Genomic DNA, 21,093 nt, shown 5'->3' on the forward strand with positions numbered 1-21,093 from the left:
CTGCAGCATATTATTGATAAATACACTCTTAGAAAAGGGGGCTTTTTTTATGTTGCCTATATCGATCTGAAAGCAGCATTTGATTCGATCCCAAGATCAAGACTGTGGTAGAAATTATACCATCTTGGCGTTGATAGACGTCTATTAACCTTGCTGCAAGGCTTATATAAAAATACTAAACTAAGAGTTAGATGTAATATACAGGGACATCTAACCAATCCGATAAAAACGCAAAAAGGGGTTAGACAAGGATGTGTTTTATCACCCTTCTTTTTAATTTATATATTAATGATATTATTAAAAAGCTAAATCATTGCGCTATACACTCCCCTATGCTAGCTAATATCCCCAGGAATGCCCTCTTATATGCTGATGATATTGCCATATTATCAAGGACCTCGATAGGACTGAAGAAATTACTAAGCGGAACAGCTCAATATTGTCAAATTGAAGGCCTAGAAATAAATTACCAAAAGACCAAGGTATTAGTATTTAGTAAAAAACGTTTGAAACATAAATGGATACTAAACGGAAGCATTATTGAACAGGTGAACTCATTTAAATACTTAGGTTTCACCTTCCAAGTGACAGGCAGCCATAGCCATCATATTAAATCAACTATATTAAATGCCAAGAGAACATCAAAAGCCTTGATAACTTTTTATTATACCAATGGCGGACAACTAATTATCCCTGCCCTGAAAGTATTTAAAGCCAAAATAATCCCACAGCTTACGTATGGTATGCAAGCGACAACAAGGGACAAATTTCCAGAGATAGAAGCGTTTCAAACCTCTTTTATACGGTCCATTATGGCACTACCCACATGTGTCCCCAATAGCCTTATACGGCTAGAAACTGGAGTACAATCCATAGAATCAATTATTTGGATATTGAGGATTAATTATTGGCTAAAATTATATTTAGAACCCCAAGGCTTAGCACCTCACATTCTTGAGGATAATTTTAAGTCAATATGGAACACTACAATTACAGATAAACTTCTCCTTGATCTCTCAGCTGCTTTTGATACCATCGACCATGGTATCCTTCTGGGAAGACTCACGGAGTTGGGAGTTGGGGGTACTGCTTGGCAGTGGCTCCGCTCCTACTTGGTGGGTCGTCACCAGAAGGTAGTGCTTGGGGAACATTGCTCGACACCCTGGACTCTCCATTGTGGAGTCCCGCAGGGATCGGTACTGTCCCCCATGCTTTTTAACATCTACATGCAGCCGCTGGTCATCAGGAGTTTTGGGGTGCGTTGTCATCAGTGTGCTGATGACACGCAACTCTATTTCTCCTTTTCATCCTCTTCAGGTGAGGCTGTTAACGTGCTAAACCGTTGCCTGGCCGCGATAATGGACTGGATGGGGGCTAACAAACTGAAGCTCAATCCTGACAAGACCGAGACGCTGTTGGTGAGTGCCTTCACTGCCCAGATGGAGGATGTTCATCCTGTTCTTGATGGGGTTACACTCCCCTTGAAGGAACAGGTTCGTAGCTTGGGAGTTCTTTTCGATCCTTCCTTGTCTCTTGAGACCCAGGTGGCCTCGGTGGCACGGAATGCTTTCTACCATCTTCGACTGGTAGCCCAGCTACGTCCCTATCTGGACAGTGACGACCTCACCTCAGTTGTTCACGCTCTGGTAACTTCTAGGCTGGACTACTGCAATGCGCTCTATGTTGGGCTGCCCTTGAAGATAGTCCAGAATGCAGCGGCCAGATTACTGACGCGGACCAGAAGGTCTGCTCATATAACACCTGTTCTGGCTCGTCTGCACTGGCTTCCTATTTGTTTCCGGGCTAAATTCAAAGTGCTGGTTTTGACCTATAAAGCCCTACATGGCATGGGACCGCAATACCTGGTGGAACGCCTCTCCCGCTATGAACCTACCCGTTCACTTCATTCAGTATCTAAGGCCCTCCTCCGGGTGCCATCCCATCGAGAAGCCCAGAGGGTTGTGACTAGAACTAGGGCCTTTTCGGTAGTGGCCCCCGAACTGTGGAATAGTCTCCCCGATGAGGTACGCCTGGCGCCAACGCTGCTATCCTTTCGGCGCCAGGTGAAAACCTTTTTATACTCCCAGGCATTTTAAAGTGTATTTTATAGTATATTTTATCAGTATTTTCATTATTGTTGTATTTTGACGTTGTTGGTTCTTCGTTATTGTTTGTTTTGATCTTTGATTTTGTTATACTTATTGTATTTATATATTGTGCTTGTTTTATCTCTTATGTACACCGCCCAGAGAGCCTTTTTGGCTTAGGGCGGTATATAAATAAAATAAAATAAATAAATAAATAAATAAATAAATAAATAATAAAACAGATGGGATACGAGTCGGCAAGGATAAATATCAGGCAACGTATAAGGGATATTGACTTACAAACAAATCGAGAAATGGCGAAGAAATATAGATATAATGTCAGTCCATACCTCCCGATGCCTTACTTGACTAATCTTAATGTACCCAAATACAGAAAAGCATTTACCTGGATTAGGTGTGATGTCCTCCCATCAGCTGTACTGGAGGGTCGATATAAGAAGACTCCATATATGGAACACCTATGCCCCTGTGAAAGAAGAGAGATTGAAACGAATGCCCATGTTTTATTATATTGCCCTATAGACGATCAAGCTAGATTGCACCTTATTACACTTCTTTTAGACAACCAAATTTTAAATTCTGATGTTTCACGAATAGACTATTTATTGTCTGACCATAAGAAAGAAATCACATGGAAGGTAGCAAAATTTGCTACAATAGCAATATTAAAAAGGAAAGAGTCTTTATAGAATTTTAATTTTTAATATTATGAGAACCAGATATGATATAAAAGTTTTAAATTAAAATATGACTATATTCGGAACTGTAAACCGAGATGTTATAAATGTTTTTTATATGCTGTATGGATCCTTGTGATCGTTAATAAAGGATTGATGGATTGATTGTACACCAAAGCCAGGAGGAACTTGACTTGTCACTTGTGCTGGTCACTTGTTTTTACTGCCATCTCCTTCCTGTATAAGGAGTATCTTGCTTTTCCCCCCACAGGGCCTGAGATCATGAGCAAGTTGGCAGGTGAGTCAGAGAGCAATCTGCGGAAGGCCTTCGAGGAAGCTGAGAAGAATGCTCCGGCCATAATCTTCATTGATGAGCTGGACGCCATTGCTCCAAAGAGAGAGAAGGTAAGTATTCCGCCAGAGTGTTGATGGTGCTTAATTTTGTGGATACAGCAGTTTCAAAATAGATGCTTGGGCCACTGATGAGTGACACGTTAGAGCGCAGACAGCTCTTAGCTGTATCTTCAAACTGTCAGATGGATCTGTTAGTCAATCATAAGTCTCTCAGCGTAGACTTCAGTTCTCTAGACTTGATCTTCTACAACCATGTCTTACAAAGAAGCGCTCCTGTGAATTGCAGTGCAGAGGAGCCTCATTCTAGTGCCCACTTAAGTGTTCTGCTACTTAAAAGAACCTTCTGAGAGTAAGAATGGCTGTGTACCATGCATACCCATCCTAGATAATGTTAAGTTCCCAGCATCTTGCCACAGTTTGCCATGCATCTCTTGGGTCCTGTATTGACATCTGCATTTGATCCCATATCTGCCCTAGAATGACTTATTGGGCTGGATCCTTTAACACTTGGTTTTTAAGTTTGCTTTGTTTGAGTGTTGTATGCCCTGAACAGTGGGCTTTCAGGTTTCAGAGATACCAAGGAGACGAATAAGCCAGATCCAGTAGGTTTGCTCACAAGGAGAGTTTTATTGAGTAACTTGCAACGCTCAGGTCTACCCAGTAAGGTGGAACAAACTGCATGGTCCTGCACAAACCGTTGTCAGACATGAACACCGAACTGGGCAACACAGAACCCTTTTATAGGATACATGTTTACAGCACAGTAATGAGCAACTAATTACTACAAAGGATTAAGTCACGGCTTTCCCAGCATAGCACTCCAGAGATGGAGGCTCTTTTCCAGGGCCATACAGCACAACAATAGCTGATAAGCACAGCCTCTAGTTTCCTGGCAGGGAGTTAATTGCTCCAAGGCCTACACTATCTGGTTAACAAGGCACCTTCCCAGCATCACATGGCATTCTTGGCTGTGCCTCAAACCGCTAGCAGCCTCAGATTAGGCACCAGGTGGCTCTGAGCTCACATTGGCTGTCCCTTGATCCATTTTAAGCTGAATGTTAAACTCGAGAGAGAACTAAGGCTGGGGGGGTGGGAATACAAGCCCCCATGCCTCAAGGCAGCTATTCTGCTGGTGAAGATGCTGAGCATTTTGCCCACTGGCAGATACAGTGTTTTAGTGAAGCTCCATCCCGGCTTGGGTCTGGGCCCTTTCCCAGCAGGTCTTCACATTAAAAGCTGCTCTTTCCACAGACACACGGTGAAGTAGAGCGGCGCATTGTGTCTCAGTTGCTGACACTAATGGATGGCTTGAAGCAGCGAGCCCATGTGATTGTCATGGCTGCTACCAACAGACCTAACAGCATTGACCCAGCACTCCGACGATTTGGTAACTAGGCTTCTTCTCTTCTGAGGGCAGCTACAGTGTGCTAGATGTTGGCTCACTATTTGCCGTAGTCTCTGTGTAGCCATGTACTAGAGCAGATCTGTACGGCGTGAAATTTCAGGTTTGCATTGGTTGTAAACTGCCTGTGCCTTTTCAAAACTGAAAGCTGTGCACTGTACGTGTGCAAATTGCAGTTCTCCTTAGCTCAGTATTTCACATAGTGAGGGAGCATGCTTGGTGTCAGCAGACAATGAGAGAGCGCTACTGGCTGGCAATTTGCAATCAAACATGGCTTGGTATCAGAGAGCTGATTGGCCTGCTGTCCACTTGAGTCTCTGACCTAATTCATATATGCAGCAGAAATAAATGGATGTATCCTTTCCTGCTGCAGGTGGGGATTTTTCAGGTTTGAATGCTGCTTTATAGAAAAACAGCATATTAGAGAAGGCTAAAATAACCCTTCTTAACATACTAATTTTCTACATGCAGGGAGTCATGTGGGTCAGTTAGTGGATTGTTAGGGTTTTGGGAGATTTAATTAATATCCCTATGTCACAGCTTTGCTGCCTCCAGCCACTTTTTATGCGTGTATTCCTTGAATGAAGGGGGAAATGGATTGTCACATTTTTCAAATAGAAGTTACAGATCATGCTCAGTTGAATTCTACTCACTATTCAAAGTTTTTCTTATAACTCCAGGTATTTGAGGTTATGATCTTATGCTTCCAGGTGAACTTGCATAGAATAGTGCTGTAAGTCCTGAACAAGGTACAGCCTGATCCCAGTCATGTTTATATGGAAGCAAGTTTCAGAGTTTAATGAGGCTTACTACCAAGTAAACATGCGTAGGATTGCAGTTGTAAGGAGTAAAATCAATTTAACTCTGCACTTTCTTCCAGCTAAACATGACTAGGATCAGGATTGTATTTCATCAGATCTTGATTAATGGTGTTTCTTTATGAAGTCAAAGGTTAGACAAGTGTTAATTTTATACAAGATAAGAAGTAAAACATGGTCATTGCCTGTATTATTAATGCTTTGAAACTGCATGTTATGCAGTGCAGCTTAGGGAATCTGTTCTGCTAAATGCAGATAGTATTTATTTATTATTTGGTGTCCTACTCACCCTTCACCATAAGATCCCAGGGCGAGTTACAGGAAATTAAAAATACAATATTAAAAACAGTTTAAAACAAGTAGTCATTTAATCTCTCTCAGTGTTCCGTGTTGTAGGGACCTAAACCAGCTATTACTAAATACCATGGGAGGCTTGAATCGCACGTGTCCATTCATTAATAGACAGTAGAGCAGGGTCTTCTTTGCCCTGTCTGGCTTGGTCCTGTTGCTGTCTTTTACTTTCTGGTGTCCTGCAGTATGTGGATTTGTAGAGGTTCCCAAACTGTGGTTCACATGCTTCATTCAGGGTTAGAGTTGTCCATGGCATGTCTGTAAAAATACAGTTAAAAATCATACAGCATCTAGCATACAATTGCTACAACAGGCAGAAAAATAATTAAGTGGTCTGCCAAGACCCTCAACACTTTAGAAGTTGTCTGTGAAGGGAAACTTTTGGGAGCCAACCATTGGTCTAGTGCGTAAGGGAGCAATGTATGTACAGAAGCAGATGTTAGAGTTCCCTTTGGTGTACCACAGGTCGCTTTGATAGGGAGGTTGATATTGGCATTCCTGATGCAACTGGCCGCCTGGAGATCTTGCAGATCCACACCAAGAACATGAAGCTAGCTGATGATGTTGATCTGGAGCAGGTTTGTTTTTTACGTTTGTTCAGTTAAAACCTTTTTATTGCCTTTACATGATGACTGGCACAAGCATGGTGTCCCATGGTTGGTGGTATGCAGGTATGGCTTTGTTCTGGGTCTCTCCGAGTCTTCCTTAGTGATGGAGCAGCTAGGAATTGAGGGTTGGAGCACTTGCTTATTCCTGTCTCCTCTTACCTTGCTTCAGGTAGCCAATGAGACCCACGGCCATGTGGGTGCAGACTTAGCTGCACTGTGCTCAGAGGCAGCTCTGCAGGCTATCCGGAAGAAGATGGATCTCATTGACCTTGAGGATGAGACCATTGATGCTGAAGTGATGAACTCACTGGCTGTGACAATGGATGACTTCAGGGTGAGCAAGATGTGTTTGTGTCTTCTCTCTCTCGGCACAAGAGAATTATGCTGACAGCATGTGCAAATTGCAATAAATCGTTTCTCTCCTTGCAACCGCCAGTGGGCCCTGAGCCAGAGTAACCCCTCCGCCCTGCGTGAGACGGTGGTGGAAGTGCCACAGGTGACCTGGCAAGACATTGGCGGCTTGGAAGATGTCAAGCGAGAACTCCAGGAGCTTGTACAGGTGAGGGCTGTGGATGTCGGACTCCCAGTCACTTGAGCAAGAACTGGGTACTTCTTCCAGTCACAACGCCTGTAGGGAACAGCATTAGTTAATATGGACCACTCTTTTGAGTAGAATCCCTCATTATGTTAAGAGTGCTCTAGATGTAAATTGAAACTACAGTGGCAGGAACTGGGGGAAAGCCAGATGTTCTTTGAACTTCGACCGTCTTGGTTAAAGGCATTCCAGAAGGATAGCATGTAAGAGTCTGTCCTGGCTAGATTTAAGGGCTGCACATGGGTCCTCCACACCCCTCTAGTTACTGAACAGCGAGACCCCACTGGTGCACAGGCCTTGCCTGTTCCCTCAGCTATTGAAGTGTATTGTGCTTGAATGGTTCTGTTTTTTATGCCTGCCAAGTCTTTTTACAAAGCTAAGATGTTTGTAATGTGGCCTGTGGGTTCAGATTGACATATTTGCCAAGGAAGTAGTTTCTGTACTTTGTCTACATTTCTAAAAGCAGCTGGCTGTGTTTCTTTAAGAACCTGGGGGGCAGTTCCCCAATGACTCACTTTGGAACAGCGGACATCTATAGATCATTTTCTCTGAGTTTTTATATGTATTGTTTTCAGTCGCAGCATTACTTTGATGCCTATTATGTGTGGCACAATATGGCTTAGCTGCTGCAGTATAAGCACTATTTATATAATGTTGGGTCTTGTGCTTGTAGTGGGATTAGCTGCTACTACACCAATAAAATTCTTAATCTATCTGCTTGTAGGCCTGTTTGCCCTGATTACCAATTTGTGATCATTTAGTAGGTGAGGGGCTGCTGGCTTCTACTCTGGGGCAGTTCTGTACCTAATAGTAGCTGTATATATGGGATGTACATGGGGAGAGAAGAGGCATCCAGCTTTGAACTGCTATTGCACCTCTACCTCTCTGTGGCTCAGTCAAGCATTGCTTGCAGCAAAGCAACTCCCAAATGCAGCACAGCCATGCACATCTCAGGGTGGAATGACTCCAAGCTCAGGAGGGTCTCTCCTCTCCTCTCTCTCAAAGCTACCGGTGCTGATGTTGAATGTCTTCCTTCCACAGTATCCTGTAGAGCATCCTGACAAGTTCCTTAAGTTTGGCATGACCCCCTCCAAAGGGGTGTTGTTCTATGGGCCTCCCGGCTGTGGGAAGACCTTGCTGGCCAAAGCCATTGCCAATGAATGCCAGGCCAACTTCATCTCCATCAAGGGTCCAGAGCTGCTCACCATGTGGTTTGGAGAGTCGGAGGCCAATGTCCGGGAAATCTTTGACAAGGTACGGCTCGGCATGCTCCCTGTTGGGTTTTCATGGAACAGCCTGTCTCTGGGCTCAGTGGGGGGGAAGCTCGGAAACCAAGCTCCAAAGGAGGATCCAGCAAGCCAAGTGGAGCTACTGACCATGTATTGCGGCGTAGCCTTGAGGTCAGGATCAGGTCCCCAGCTGCACATGCCTTTCTCAGGCAGTACATTCTCACCTTCTCAGTGCATCCCCAAACCCCCAGTAGCCCCTTCTCGCAGGCATCGAGCTCTGGGGAGTGAAAGGTCAGGGGCTCTGCTGCTGGGCCCTGCTTCAGGTATCCTGGGGACAGCCCGGCCCTCCCAGATCCTTGCCCAGGAGGGTTGTGGAAAGAGGGAAGGCCTTGCCTCAGGGCTCCCTGAGAGACAGGCGGCAGTGGAGCCAGAAACAGTGCTCTTCGCTACTGGCTCTCCACCCGCACGATGGCTCCCTCTGGGCTGTTTAAGCTATTGAGCCTGCAGAGCCCCTTGTTGGCCCTGGGGGTAGCAGCTGCTCCCTGCCCTGCTTCTTCTTCTCCTACTGGCTGCTGGGAGATGGATTGGGGCTCCCTTAAAGGGACACTCGCAGCAGAAGCTGTCCTGCCATCCTCGGGGGATCTTCACAGGCCTCTTTGCACATTGCAATGTCCCTGCTGCGTCTGGTGAATTGGCTCCTAGCGGAGCACTTGCTTCCCTTCTGGCTGACAAGGTGCCTCGTGGGATGCTTGTCAACCTGAGCTGCACTGGAGGTTCTGCTCAGTTCTTTGCAGTCCTTTGTACAAGGTTGGAATCTCAAGACCTTTCCAAGCCTTAGCAGCCTGTATATCAGCCTGTAGCGGTTCTGTTGGGTGGACAAACCCTTCCCGTGGTCAAGTGGTTGGGTGCTGGACTGGATGGGCCGTTGGCCTGATCTAGCAGGCGCTGATTATGTCTTGTGAGCATGAGGTACTTCCTTTATCCAAGCTATCTGTGATTTTTACAAACCGCTATTATACTCCACCACCAGAGTTCCTCCCCCCCCACACACACACACACAAGGCATTGTGCACGGTAGAACTACGCAATGGAAATACCATCGCTTGCTGCTTTGTTGTTTAGCTCATTTTCTACAAAGTCCCAATGCTAAAGGTTTTTCCTTTTTGGTGGGCATAGTAATCTGAGGCTGTAAGCCCAACTTCCTTCTCCTGCATTGGAGCAGATGGTTCAGCAACCAGCTCTGAATGTCCATCAATAGAGCTTGCATTATGTGTCTGAACATGCATTAGTTTGGAATTGCATCTCTCATTCTGTTTCCCAGAACCATGGGGCTGTTCTGTCTCCGGTTGCATTGGGGTACAGATTACCCACTTCTGGTGGTTAGGGCAGCCTTGTATTTAAGTACTTGCTAAGTTGCCATTGGCAACAAGGAACTGCATGCAGGTGAGTGAGTGAGGGCTGTCCAAGCAGGGATGGAACACTCTACACCTCTTCCCCATCCAGCATAGAAAATGTAAATGTACTGCCTTCAAGTCGATTCCGCCTTATGGCAACCCCATGAATAGGGCTTTCATGGTAAGCGGCATTCAGAGGGGGTTTCCCATTGCCTCCCTCTGAGGCTGAGAGGCAGTAACTGGCCCAAGATCACCCAGTGAGCTTTGTGGCTGGGTGGGGAATTGAACCCTGGTCTCCCATGTCATAGTCCAGCCCCTTAACCACTACACTGGGATCCCAGAGGAGGAAACCAAAAAAAGAAATGCAGTGGAGTGTTGGAGGAGGAACGGACCTCTCTTCCTGTGTCTGCCAGCTGCTGGCAGGCCAATCAGAATGTTTATAGGTTAGTAACTTCTGTGGGCATATTTGCAAGGCTGGGCTAATAGCTTGGCTAAGATCTGCACTTATCTCCAGCAGTGATCTTGGTTCAAACACCAAGAGAAAACAGAATTTGTGTTGCACATTCCTTCCTGTCCCCAGATGTACAGTGTTGTTGAGCACCTTTAACCCTGACAGAGGCATTGGGAAGGGTTATTCTGAGTTTTGTCATGATGCTGTGTTCCACAGCATTCTCTAGCAACCCAGTACCTGAAGCCAAGGAGAGCACAGTTGTAGCAATGTCTGGTTTCACCCGCTTTCTTATCCAGAGACCTGACTTATAGTTGATTTGCCTATGCAGTGGCTTCCCCTTAAGTCCCATCCCCAGAGATGAGCTGTATGGCTGCACCCTTAGAGTACCAGCAGCACTGTTAGTGCAGAGTCTATCCAAGAAAGCTCATAGACGTGAGCAACAAAATCCTGTGGCACCTTGCAAGAGTAACTAACAAGCCTTTATGGATTGGAGTCTACTTCTGTCAGATGCAGCCATCTGCATCTGCAGATCCGTGTACACAGTGCTGTAGCATCCTGTGGGGAGGTTCTCCTACTTGGACCCTGTAGAGTACTGGCAGATGCATGTGTGAGGTGTGACTGAGCTTCCTTTCCCCACGCAGGCCCGCCAAGCAGCTCCCTGCGTGCTGTTCTTTGATGAGCTGGACTCCATTGCAAAGGCCCGTGGTGGGAACATTGGGGACGGTGGTGGTGCTGCAGACAGAGTCATCAACCAGATCCTAACGGAGATGGATGGCATGTCGACCAAAAAGAACGTCTTCATCATTGGCGCCACCAACCGGCCAGACATCATTGATCCCGCCATCCTGCGTCCTGGGCGCCTGGACCAGCTGATCTACATCCCGCTGCCTGACGAGAAGTCTCGTGTGGCCATTCTCAAGGCCAACCTGCGGAAATCTCCTGTTGCCAAGGCAGGTTGTGTGCTGACAGGTGTACCACAGTGTGGGTGGAGAAATGTAGATGCACTCAATTTCATAAATCTGTTGAGACCATAGGAGCGCTCCAGAGGCCATGACTTGGACCTTTACACAACTCCAGAGGCCCCGTCAGTTATTCATTGAGATGTCCTAAAATGTTTGCCAGTGATTCTTCTTGAAAGGAGAAGAAAATTGATTTGCTTTAGAACAGTGGTGGGAAACCTCCAGCCCGCAGGCCAGACTTGACCACCAGGCCCCCCATTTGGCCCGCCAGATTGTTTTGGGTAAGCCATGCCCTCCCACCCTGCACCTGACGTAATACATCAGTTTGACATCAGAGTGAAGGGCGGGATATACATTTTTAAAATAAATAAATCCTCTTGGCCCTCTCTCTCACACTGCCTTTTGATGAGTGGTTGCACCTTTCCTGTCCTGGCATCTAGTTCTCTTGCTGGGCAGATGTAGTCTTAAACCCTAATTTCAGAATGGTTTTCATCTGCTTTCCATTTTATGCCATTTTATTTCTTTTCACGTGGTTGTTTTGTTTTTAATTGTTGTACACTCCCTTGGGAGATGCAAATGCCCTGCCATAAGTTTGCTAAATAAATAAATGTGGGGCCTCTTGTGTTTCCTCAGGACGTGGACCTGGAGTTCCTGGCTAAAATGACGAATGGCTTTTCGGGAGCTGATCTAACAGAGATTTGCCAGCGTGCCTGCAAACTGGCCATCCGTGAGTCAATTGAGAGCGAGATCAGACGGGAGCGAGAGAGGCAGACCAACCCTTCTGCCATGGCGAGTATCTTGCCTGGGGCAGTTTTTGGATTGGGGGGGTATTCACTCTTGCATGTGTGGGATTCGAGCTCTGGCTGTCAGTGGCACCTTGTGCTCAGAACTGTGACTTTGCTGATTTAGGAGGTTGAAGAGGATGACCCAGTCCCTGAGATCCGGCGTGATCACTTTGAAGAGGCTATGCGCTTTGCCCGCCGCTCAGTCAGCGACAATGACATCCGCAAATACGAGATGTTCGCACAGACCCTTCAGCAGAGTCGCGGCTTTGGTAGCTTCAGGTAACTAGATTAGCCTTGGTACATAACTCATGGCCTCACCCCTCATAGCCATTTGCATTACATACGACTTGGTTTTTATCCCTGGGGTTTTTGAGAGGTATCAAAATATTTCTCACCTGGAGAGCTTCCAGTCCCCATTAGACGGGGTGGGAGAGCGAGGTTGGCAGCGAGGTAGGACAGCAATGACTGAAATTGCCACTCCCACCCTCATGGTCCTAGGCTTCAGGATTTTCTCCAACTTTTTATCAGCCAGGTCTGTGCCGTGTTTGGCAGAGTATGTATATGGGAAGCCATGAATTAACACAGAGTTTTGAACAAAACCGCATGCCTTTTGTGCAGATGTTAAGTTACTTGGCATGTGGAACTTGATGAGAGTACAGAATCTGCTTCTAGATCTCTTCGCTCTGTAGGCGCCACTTCTACCTGCTGCCATATCCCCACCCCTTCCTTTGGCTATCCAGGAGTCTGTCTTCCTTTCGCTCCTATATCCTGAGGTGTCCCTTGTAGCTCCTTGCCGCCCTAACAGCGTGAGAGGCCTGTGTCAAAGAATTGTCCCCCTGAGGTTCCTTGTCTTCAGTGCCCCAAGGGGGGTTCTTTGCTTCTGAGAACAGTCCCAGCACCTTTGGGTCTCTGCTTCTCAGGCAAACCATTCCTCCTTCAGGATTAAATCAATGGCAGACTGCCACCACCCCTTTTCCCTGCCTCCTTCTCTGAGAAAAGGGGATCTCCGAGAGCTACGTGAGTTCTAAGGCAATTAACCCACATTAATCAACAGTCATCGGTATCGCTCAGCGATCAAGGACTAGATTTAGAATCATTAGTTTCAAGTCAATACATACCATCTATAAGTAGTTTATTTAAAAGAAAAGAATGGTATATACAAAAAGAGAGCAGCAATTGTTTCCTTAAAGCTAATCGCCCTCAGCTGGGCTACACAAGGTACATTGGCATAACAAAGGTGAGAAGTTCAGTACAGTCAAAGAACGTAGCAAAGAACTTTCTAAACTAAGATCCTACACTCACAGTAGAATAGCCTGGTTCCCAAACGGTTTTTCTTTTCTGTAAAACTTCAAGTGAGTCAAGTAGGTGAAAATAGGGAACAACAAATGAAAGAATATCCTTCATTTTCATGGAGTTTCTCGGTCCACAGGGAGGGGCGAGGCAAACTGCCATATTCCGCCCCTGCCGGGATCCACTCTTTTGAAGCCTTTGAAGGTAAGGGGGCTAGACAGCATCACCCAGGGGTCCTGATCTACAACACCCCCTCTTCCTGACTTTTGATCTCAGGAAGCCGATAAGGGATAACAGCTAAGGTTCAGTTGCATCTTCTTGCAAGGTTGCAAATTGTCTGTCTGACGCTGAGCCGCGGATCTCCCCCAGTAGGGTGTCCCACGAACCCACAGGCTCCCAGAATTCTCTCTGGTTGACCCATTTCAGCTTGACCAAAGTTAGCTATTCTTGACAGCTGCATGAGGGGTGAGCAAGGGGGAAACTCCTTCCACAGTAAGGTCTACGATGGAATGAAGCATACAGGGCAGGGGATGTCAAGTGGCTTGACCTCTCGTTGCCAGAAATGGGAGGGACTGTGAGACAGTACTTTGGGGTAGGGCATCTGTCATCCACACCCTCCTGTTATGAAGTGTGCAGTCCGCACGCAAACCTTCAATTCTCACATGCAATTCTGACACTCAATTCTAGGGATCTTTTGACGTTAAGACCAGAGTTTGGCACCTCAACAGTTAACACAGACAAAAGATAAAGAAAATGTAAATGTATTAAATATCAAAAGGGAATTCGTACATTTACTAAATATATTAAACGAGCAATAAACAGCACACTGATATTAGGTGAAGTTTAGAATACTTTGAAAACCAATACAAGAGTTAATTGGAAGGCGTGCCTCAGAATACTTAGGAAAATTAGGATGTGGTCGGGGAAAGGGTGGGGAGAGAAAGAGGTGAAGATGGTACCAGAAGGGGAAATGGGTGCTATCTAGAGCCACTTGTTCGTCGAAAGAGAAAGAGGTGTTGTCAGAAGAATAATGGAGGTTTGAATAGTGAAGTTGTGGGGCTTTTGGAAAGGTTTTAAGGCAAGGATTAGAAGAAGGCAGGTGGAAGAGTTTGGGGGAGAGACAAGGGTGATAAAGAGCGTGGCATAGAGGAAAGAGAATTTGGCCAGCTGATAGGCTTGAGAGAGAGTTATACCTTTCCCTACTCCATGAGGCTGGAAGAGGGTCCCTCTTCAGCAGCAAAAGGGGTAGAGAGAAGGGAGGAGGGGAGAGAAGTCCACAGAAAAGTTCCTGGGCAGAGAGGGGAGGCCCCTTGGGTATCCAAATATTCCTAATGGCTGAGGTGTAAAGGATCACCTCTTAAAAACTGCAAATCCTGTCCTCTTGACGGTGAATGGGTGTTAAAAGTTTTAAGATGGTGCTACCCAGGAAGAGTTTGTCAAAAAATGTTTGCAAAATGGCTTCTAGAATAATCTTACGCTGCTCTCCAGATGAGATGGCGGGAGGGGGGAGATTAATGTATCTTTGGGACTCTGCTGGCAAGAGCCTTCAAGCTATTGAAAACTACTTGATTAGTAATTGTGATGGGGCCAGGGAAGGAGTGATATTTAGGTGACCTTATTTATTTAATGTTTATATCCCATCCTCCTTCCAGAAGGAGCTCAGGGCAGCAAATAAAACACCTTAAAACATCTTAAAAACAGACTTTAAAATACATTAAAACAAAACATTGTTGAAAACATATTAAAACAAAATACCTTTAAAAGCATCTTAAAAAGTAATTCCAACAAACTGGGATACGGTCTCTACTTAAAAGCCTTGTTGAAAGAGGAAAGTCTTCAGTAGGCACCGAAAAGATAACAGAGATGATGCCTGTGTAATGTTTAAGGAGAGGGAATTCCAAAGGGTAAGAGCCACAACACTAAAGGTCTGCTTCCTCCTGATAAGATGTTCTCTGCAGGAGGCTCACCTGCAAAGTGCAGTGATCGACTGCGTATATAAGGGGTAAGACGGTCTTTCAGGTATCCTGGTCCCAAGCTCTATAGGGCTTTGTACACCAAAACCAGAACCTTGAACTTCACCCAGTAGCTAATGGGCAGCCAGTGCAATTCTTTGAGCAGCGGAGTGACATGTTGGCGATGCCCTGCCCCAGTGAGCAGTTGTGCTGGTGCATTTTGCACCAGCTGCAGCTGCTGGACCCACCTCAAGGGCAGCCCCACATAGAGCACATTATAGTAATCCAGCTGGGAGATTACAGTGATCCAACACGGACAAAAGTGGTCAGGCTGTCCCAGTCCAGAAACAGCCACAGCTGTCTTACCAGCCGAAGCTGGTAAAAGGCACTCCTAGCCACTGAGGTCACCTGGGTCTCTAGCAACCAAGATGGATCCAGGAGCACCCCCAGACTACAGACCTGCTCTTTCAGAGGGAGTACGATCCCATCCAAAACAGGCAACTGACCAATTATCCGAACTTGGGAACCACTAACCCACAGCGTCTCTGTCTTGCTTGGATTCAGGCTCAGTTTATTGGCCCTCATCCAGCCCACCACCGAGTCCAGGCAGCGGTCCAGGGCTTGCACGGCCTCTCCCGATTCAGATGTTACAGAGAAATAGAGCTGGGTATCATCAGCATACTGCAGACACCTTGCCCCAAATCTCCTGATAACTGCTCCCAAGGGCTTCATATAGATGTTAAACAGCATGGGGGACAAGATGGTACCCTGTGGCACCCCACAGCACAGCTGCCAGGGGGCCAAAAGACAGTCACCCAATGCTATTCCCTGCAAATGGCCCTGGAGGTAGAATTGGAGCCACTGTAAATACCTATTTCACCATATCTTGGATGAACACTTGTACAAGGAATCTGATGTTCTTTTGTTGACCTTTTAAATTTACAAATAAGTGAGGGATGGCAGAGATTTACAGTGAAAGGAGACAATTAATTTGCCATGTGCTCTTGCAACTTGGCTTGCTTGGAACATGCATGCCTTGCTTCTTGTAATGAAGCATCTCTTGAGGCCTCTCTAGGGCCAAATTGAACCACCTTCTGTGTTTCTTAGGGTTGTTCCATAGCACTCTGCATATTTATTTATTTAAAATATTTCTATCCCGCCCTTCTACCCTACAACAGGGCAGTCAGGGCAGCTACAATAAAATTGCACACATATATAATAAAATACACAATAAAAACACAAAACATTACAGTAAATTAAAGTACTATTAAAATACATAAAATGCATTATGCATGCACATATATGTGCATACGCATATAAGAAAGTGAGAACAAAAGAACTTTAAAAAACTTTGAACAGTGTTAGGCTGCCAGGCATACTTGCAGGCAGGGAACTGCATCTGCCAGGAGGGCCAGATCCGGAAGTGACCAGTCCTCTGTGGGCCACTTTGACAGAGCAGGTTACTGAAACATCAAGCCGCAGCTGCGGAGGAATAATTGGAAGTGCATATAGGGTGCACTCTTGGTTTTCTTTTGTAGCTACAGCTTAAATTCATTTTATTTATTCATTCATTGCCCTAAACACTGATTGGCCAGCCTCAGAGCTTTGGCCTCCTGCTGAGTAGAAGGCGTCTTAATGGCTGCTGTTCTGTCTGTCTGCTCTTTGCAGATTCCCATCAGGCAACCAGGGTGGTGCTGGACCAAGCCAAGGCACAGGAGGCAGCGGCGGCAGCGGCGGCGGAAATGTTTACAGTGAAGACAACGATGACGATCTCTATGGTTAACATGCTGCCAGAGTGGACCAAACTCCAAAACAGGCCATGTTGTACAGGGCAATTCCAATGGTCAGTGGACTCCTGGCTTCTTCATTCCTTGGTCAGACCCATGTAGCTGTGTGCCAGGCTCTGTCGGCAGGAGTCTGCTGCAAATACAAGGTGATTGGTCGGGAGGCAGGAGGGCGGGTGGTTAAGGAGGAGGGGAACTGACTACACTTCTGGGAAATTTCTGTTCTAGTGTTATGGCAGAACAAGCAGCTTTAGCAATGGGTACAACAATAGCCTGTAAAAACAAAAATTTAAAAATTTTAAAACCCACAAAAATAAAAAAAAAATCCCATAACTTCAAGCTGGCTTTATTCCTTCCTTCCTAACAGGCCTCTTCCTGCTGTTCTTAGCCGTCCTGGCTTTGGACAGATCTGCTTTGTGAAAGCTATGGAGGCAGTGCTTCCAGTGTTTTTAGATCAAGGTTCACCATGGCCTCTAGAGATTCCTTCAGTAGGAAACATTTAAGGCTGCTTTTGGGGTGGAAAGCTTCAAACACTTTAAAACACTGTATGAAAGCTATTATTAAGCCATAATGGAGGCCAACAAATACTGCGCTTGAGAAGAGGACTAAGTTGCAGGGAGAGAGAGTCCATGACATTTTCTGGAATAAATCCCCCAGCTGTAGCACCTGGCCTTCAGGAGGGGGCATTAACACCTTCCTTCCACAGCAGAGATGCCTTTTCCTTGAGCCATACCCCCTTCTTGTGATCCAAAAGTACCACCTCTGCTTACAGGAACACTATTCCAGGCAAAAGCCCCCGTCTTAGGTGCCTTAACGCAGTAATCCTAACAACCCTGCATAGTAGGCCAGGTATCCTTCCATTGCAGTTGGGGTTGAGGGTGAGAATAATGCCTTGCCTAAAATGATGTTTTAAGCTTGTAACAGAAGTTAAACCAAGGACTTCAGCTCACAACTCTCAACAGCTACATTATGCTAACCCACAATTCACAAAGAAAGTTGAAACTGCTTTTGAAGGGCCTGATTTGCTGGGGCATAAGCAGGGCAGGGTGTGTGTTTCAGTTCTTTGGGAGCACACATGATAAACACCTTTATCCAATGAACTTCACTTAACTTTCATAATACTGGCCCTGTGACTGACTTGAGGCATGATTCAACAAGACCTCCTGTGCAGAAATTAAATTTGTTCTGGGAGAGCTTGAATAGGAGAAGCTCCCAGTGGAGTGTACTCTACAAAGCTCCGAACCACAAAACAAAAGTGCAGAGTTTGACGAAATGAGTCTAACAATCTAAACAAAAAAAACCCTTTTAATGGTGGAATACTTAGAAAAGGACCTCTGTTTTATAATTCCGGAACAGGAGCTGGTTGCAGTTAATAAGCTATAGAGCCTGCCCTCTTATTATCTTTTATGTTCACCGCTTTGTTATTCAGTGGCTGAATTCCACCCCCAGACCAATTATTGTAAATTCAGCAACTCTGTTTGCTGTAGTCTTCTAGGAATATGGCTCTGTGTTTTTGTTTGTGTTTACAATGGTTCTTTCTCTGAAGAAATCCAAGGGTTGAACTAGAGCTTCTATCCCTTTGAGTTGCGCTTCTGTGGTGGCACTACAAGCTGGAATTATGTTGAGAGAGAGAGACCCCCTCCCAGCAAACGATGCCTCTAGAAATATGCATCAGTATGCCTTGTGCGTCGTAAGAGAAGTTAGTCAAAAGTCCCTACTGAGAGTTGGAATCTGTGGTGGGGATCTGTGCAGGATGGAAGAGATGTTCCTTTTTTACCAAATGGTGCCTCTCTTCCATCATGGTACTCTGAAACACTACAAATGCTACATTCAGTTCTAGTCTTCTTCATTGACATTTAAAGCTGCAGTTTTTTGTTTTGGTTCACACACTTTTAGAAGTATTTTAGTAGCTGGTTCTGTCATTTTGGACCAGAACAGATGATGTTTCACATGGATGAATGTGGGCCTGCAAAGACAGAACGAGAAGAAAGTTTTGCCCCTCTCCCATCACTACTGAAAATGGCACTCGTGGGGAAGGCGCCTTCTCAGAATGATTAGGTACATGCTGTGTAGCGGAGCCTTTACATGTAGGCTCTTTCCATCCCAAATCCACATCAATGACGAGACACCATGGGGCGTTGATTGAACATTAGCTAGGAGGAACTGATAGACTTATTAATTTAAAAAGTTATCAGTGTATATATATTTTTGCGCTACTCATTAGCTGAACAAAGGTGCTTTCCAATAAGAGCCTCTGTCGTTACCCTTGCAATCTAAAACACAACACAAATGTTTATCAATGCCTTCACATAAATCTATGGCATGACAGCACATGGAGCACTGCATACAGTTCTGCTTACCACATCTCAAAAAGATACTGTAAAGCTGAAAGAGGTGCCGAAAAGGGGAGCCCAAATGAAAAAACTCGCTATGGGGAAAAGCTACAATAGTTGGGGCTTTTCAGTTTAGAAAAGAGGTGAGTGCAGGGGGTGGGACTTGGAGGTGTATAAAATTAGGCATGGTAGGGAGAAAGTGGAACGGGGTTAAGGAGAGAAGAAGCCTCATAATACCTGGGATCACCCAGTTAAGTGAAATGTTAGATGATTCAGGGCAGACAAAAACAATACTCTTCACACAGTGCCTAGTTAATGAAATTTGTCACCACAAGATCTAATGATGGCTTCTGAAAGGGACTGGACAAATTCCTGGAGGATATGGCTGTCGGTGGCTATTTGTCATGATGGCTGTATTTATTGAAAATCTCTATATTGCTTTTCACTTAGAAATATGTTGCAAGGTGGTTTACAATGATAATGGTACTAATAAAACATCAAAGACAGCACTAGTCTCAAAAGCAGTGTGCTTCCAACTGCCACTTGCTTGGGAGATGTTGTTGTTGCACTTGTCTCTCACTTGTGGGCTTCTCGTTAGGATATCTGCCTGGCTGCTGTGAGAACAGGATGCTGGATTAGATGGACCCCCTGCGGTCTGATCCAAGATGGCTGCCTTTACGTTTTTAAAAAGATAAGGCATTTGGTACGTGTTCTTAGATAAGTAATAAGCTTACAGAATTATTTCCACAGAAGTAGCCATGCTAGTATGCTGCAACAAAAACATGGTAGACCATCATAAACTTGTTCCATCTTTCAGCTGCCATGAGACTATTTGCTATAGAATTGCAAATTGTTATACAGAACATTTTCTCCCTTTATGCAACTAGAAGGTTTAGGACTGACAAAGTACCTGTGAAGGCTCAAGTTGATGAGTGTGTCTATAAGTGGCTACCGCCTTAGATGCCATGAAGCAATTGGCCTATCCTTCATGACTGTTTAATGTTTTGTGGCTTCCACCTCTGTGCCCTCCTGGCGAGCTGTCTGCTTCCTACTGGAAAGTGTTTATTAGGCTTGACAGGCCTTCCTGCTCTTACGCCACATGGCAATTATGTCCGTTTGGGATGAGGTTGGCTGATAATGGGCACAAATACCTTGAGCAGAAGTCTTTTTTTCTGTGATCAAAGAAGACATTTCTGAGTGAAGAACTTGGCTGTGTTGGTCATCAAATCAGCTGGATAGAAATCTTTGGTAATTCCAAGTTACATCTCAATTTAGACTTCCTCTGAGCTACTGTGAGGGAAGTGGTTGTATTGAGGGGTCAACTTAAATGCAGGAATTAGAAAGAAAAACGGTCGGGACCCTTTTCTTCCAGCCTTCTGGTAAAAAATAGTATTTGGCTGATTTGCATCCCACCCTTCAAAGAACAGCCTGAGCGTCTGCTCAGCAAGCCAGTGACCAGTTTTGCATTTAGGGTGTTCAGGTTCAAAAACCACTTTGTTTGGTTTTGACTCTCTGAAAATAAGCAATCTTTTACTGGACTTTGGTTGCTATAGGAATGTGGGAGTCTTCAGTTAACAAGGTGAGCCAATGCTGTTTTTGTCCTGCACTTCCACCCCTTTTCCCTCCTGAGTATGGAAGAAAAGGGAAATCTGAGGCTTACAGGAGGAGGTTGGAGCTCTTCAGCCGTGTTAGCCGATAGGGATTATTTCACATGGCTTCCTGTTTCCTCTCTGAGCAGTTATGCCAAACTGCTTCCCCAAGAACAAAAGAGAACAAGAGTTGTCTTTTTTCTAAAATTATACATGGAAGCTGGTTACTAGAATACTTACTAATAATCATATGATTTGGGCTCAAGTAAGTTTCTGTTCATCTCATAAATTTTGACCTAACTCGAACTTTCAGGGATCCAAAACAGAAGCTAAGATAACATCTCAATCACACACAAAAATAGCGGTAATCAAATTCTTTCAATGTATGCCTCAAGCCTGCCTCCTCACATCAGA

At 45.3% G+C, this 21,093-nt stretch overlaps 1 protein-coding gene across 2 annotated transcripts in view; it reads left to right on the top strand.

Moving 5' to 3' along the window:
* The window catches only part of VCP (valosin containing protein), a 39,767-nt gene extending 22,671 nt beyond the window's left edge, over positions 1-17,096 (top strand). For both annotated transcript variants that reach the window (XM_061612900.1, XM_061612897.1), the window contains exons 8-17: positions 3,057-3,190; positions 4,391-4,526; positions 6,176-6,288; positions 6,488-6,652; positions 6,755-6,877; positions 7,955-8,167; positions 10,629-10,937; positions 11,580-11,735; positions 11,856-12,010; positions 16,642-17,096. In XM_061612900.1, the coding sequence (XP_061468884.1) occupies positions 3,057-3,190; positions 4,391-4,526; positions 6,176-6,288; positions 6,488-6,652; positions 6,755-6,877; positions 7,955-8,167; positions 10,629-10,937; positions 11,580-11,735; positions 11,856-12,010; positions 16,642-16,756 (1,619 nt within the window). In that variant the 3' untranslated portion in view covers positions 16,757-17,096. The remainder of the gene's footprint in view (positions 1-3,056; positions 3,191-4,390; positions 4,527-6,175; positions 6,289-6,487; positions 6,653-6,754; positions 6,878-7,954; positions 8,168-10,628; positions 10,938-11,579; positions 11,736-11,855; positions 12,011-16,641) is intronic.
* Positions 17,097-21,093: the final 3,997 nt, after the last annotated feature.

The sequence above is a fragment of the Rhineura floridana genome, chromosome 1 (assembly GCF_030035675.1).
Source record: "Rhineura floridana isolate rRhiFlo1 chromosome 1, rRhiFlo1.hap2, whole genome shotgun sequence".
Classification (NCBI taxonomy): domain Eukaryota; kingdom Metazoa; phylum Chordata; class Lepidosauria; order Squamata; family Rhineuridae; genus Rhineura; species Rhineura floridana.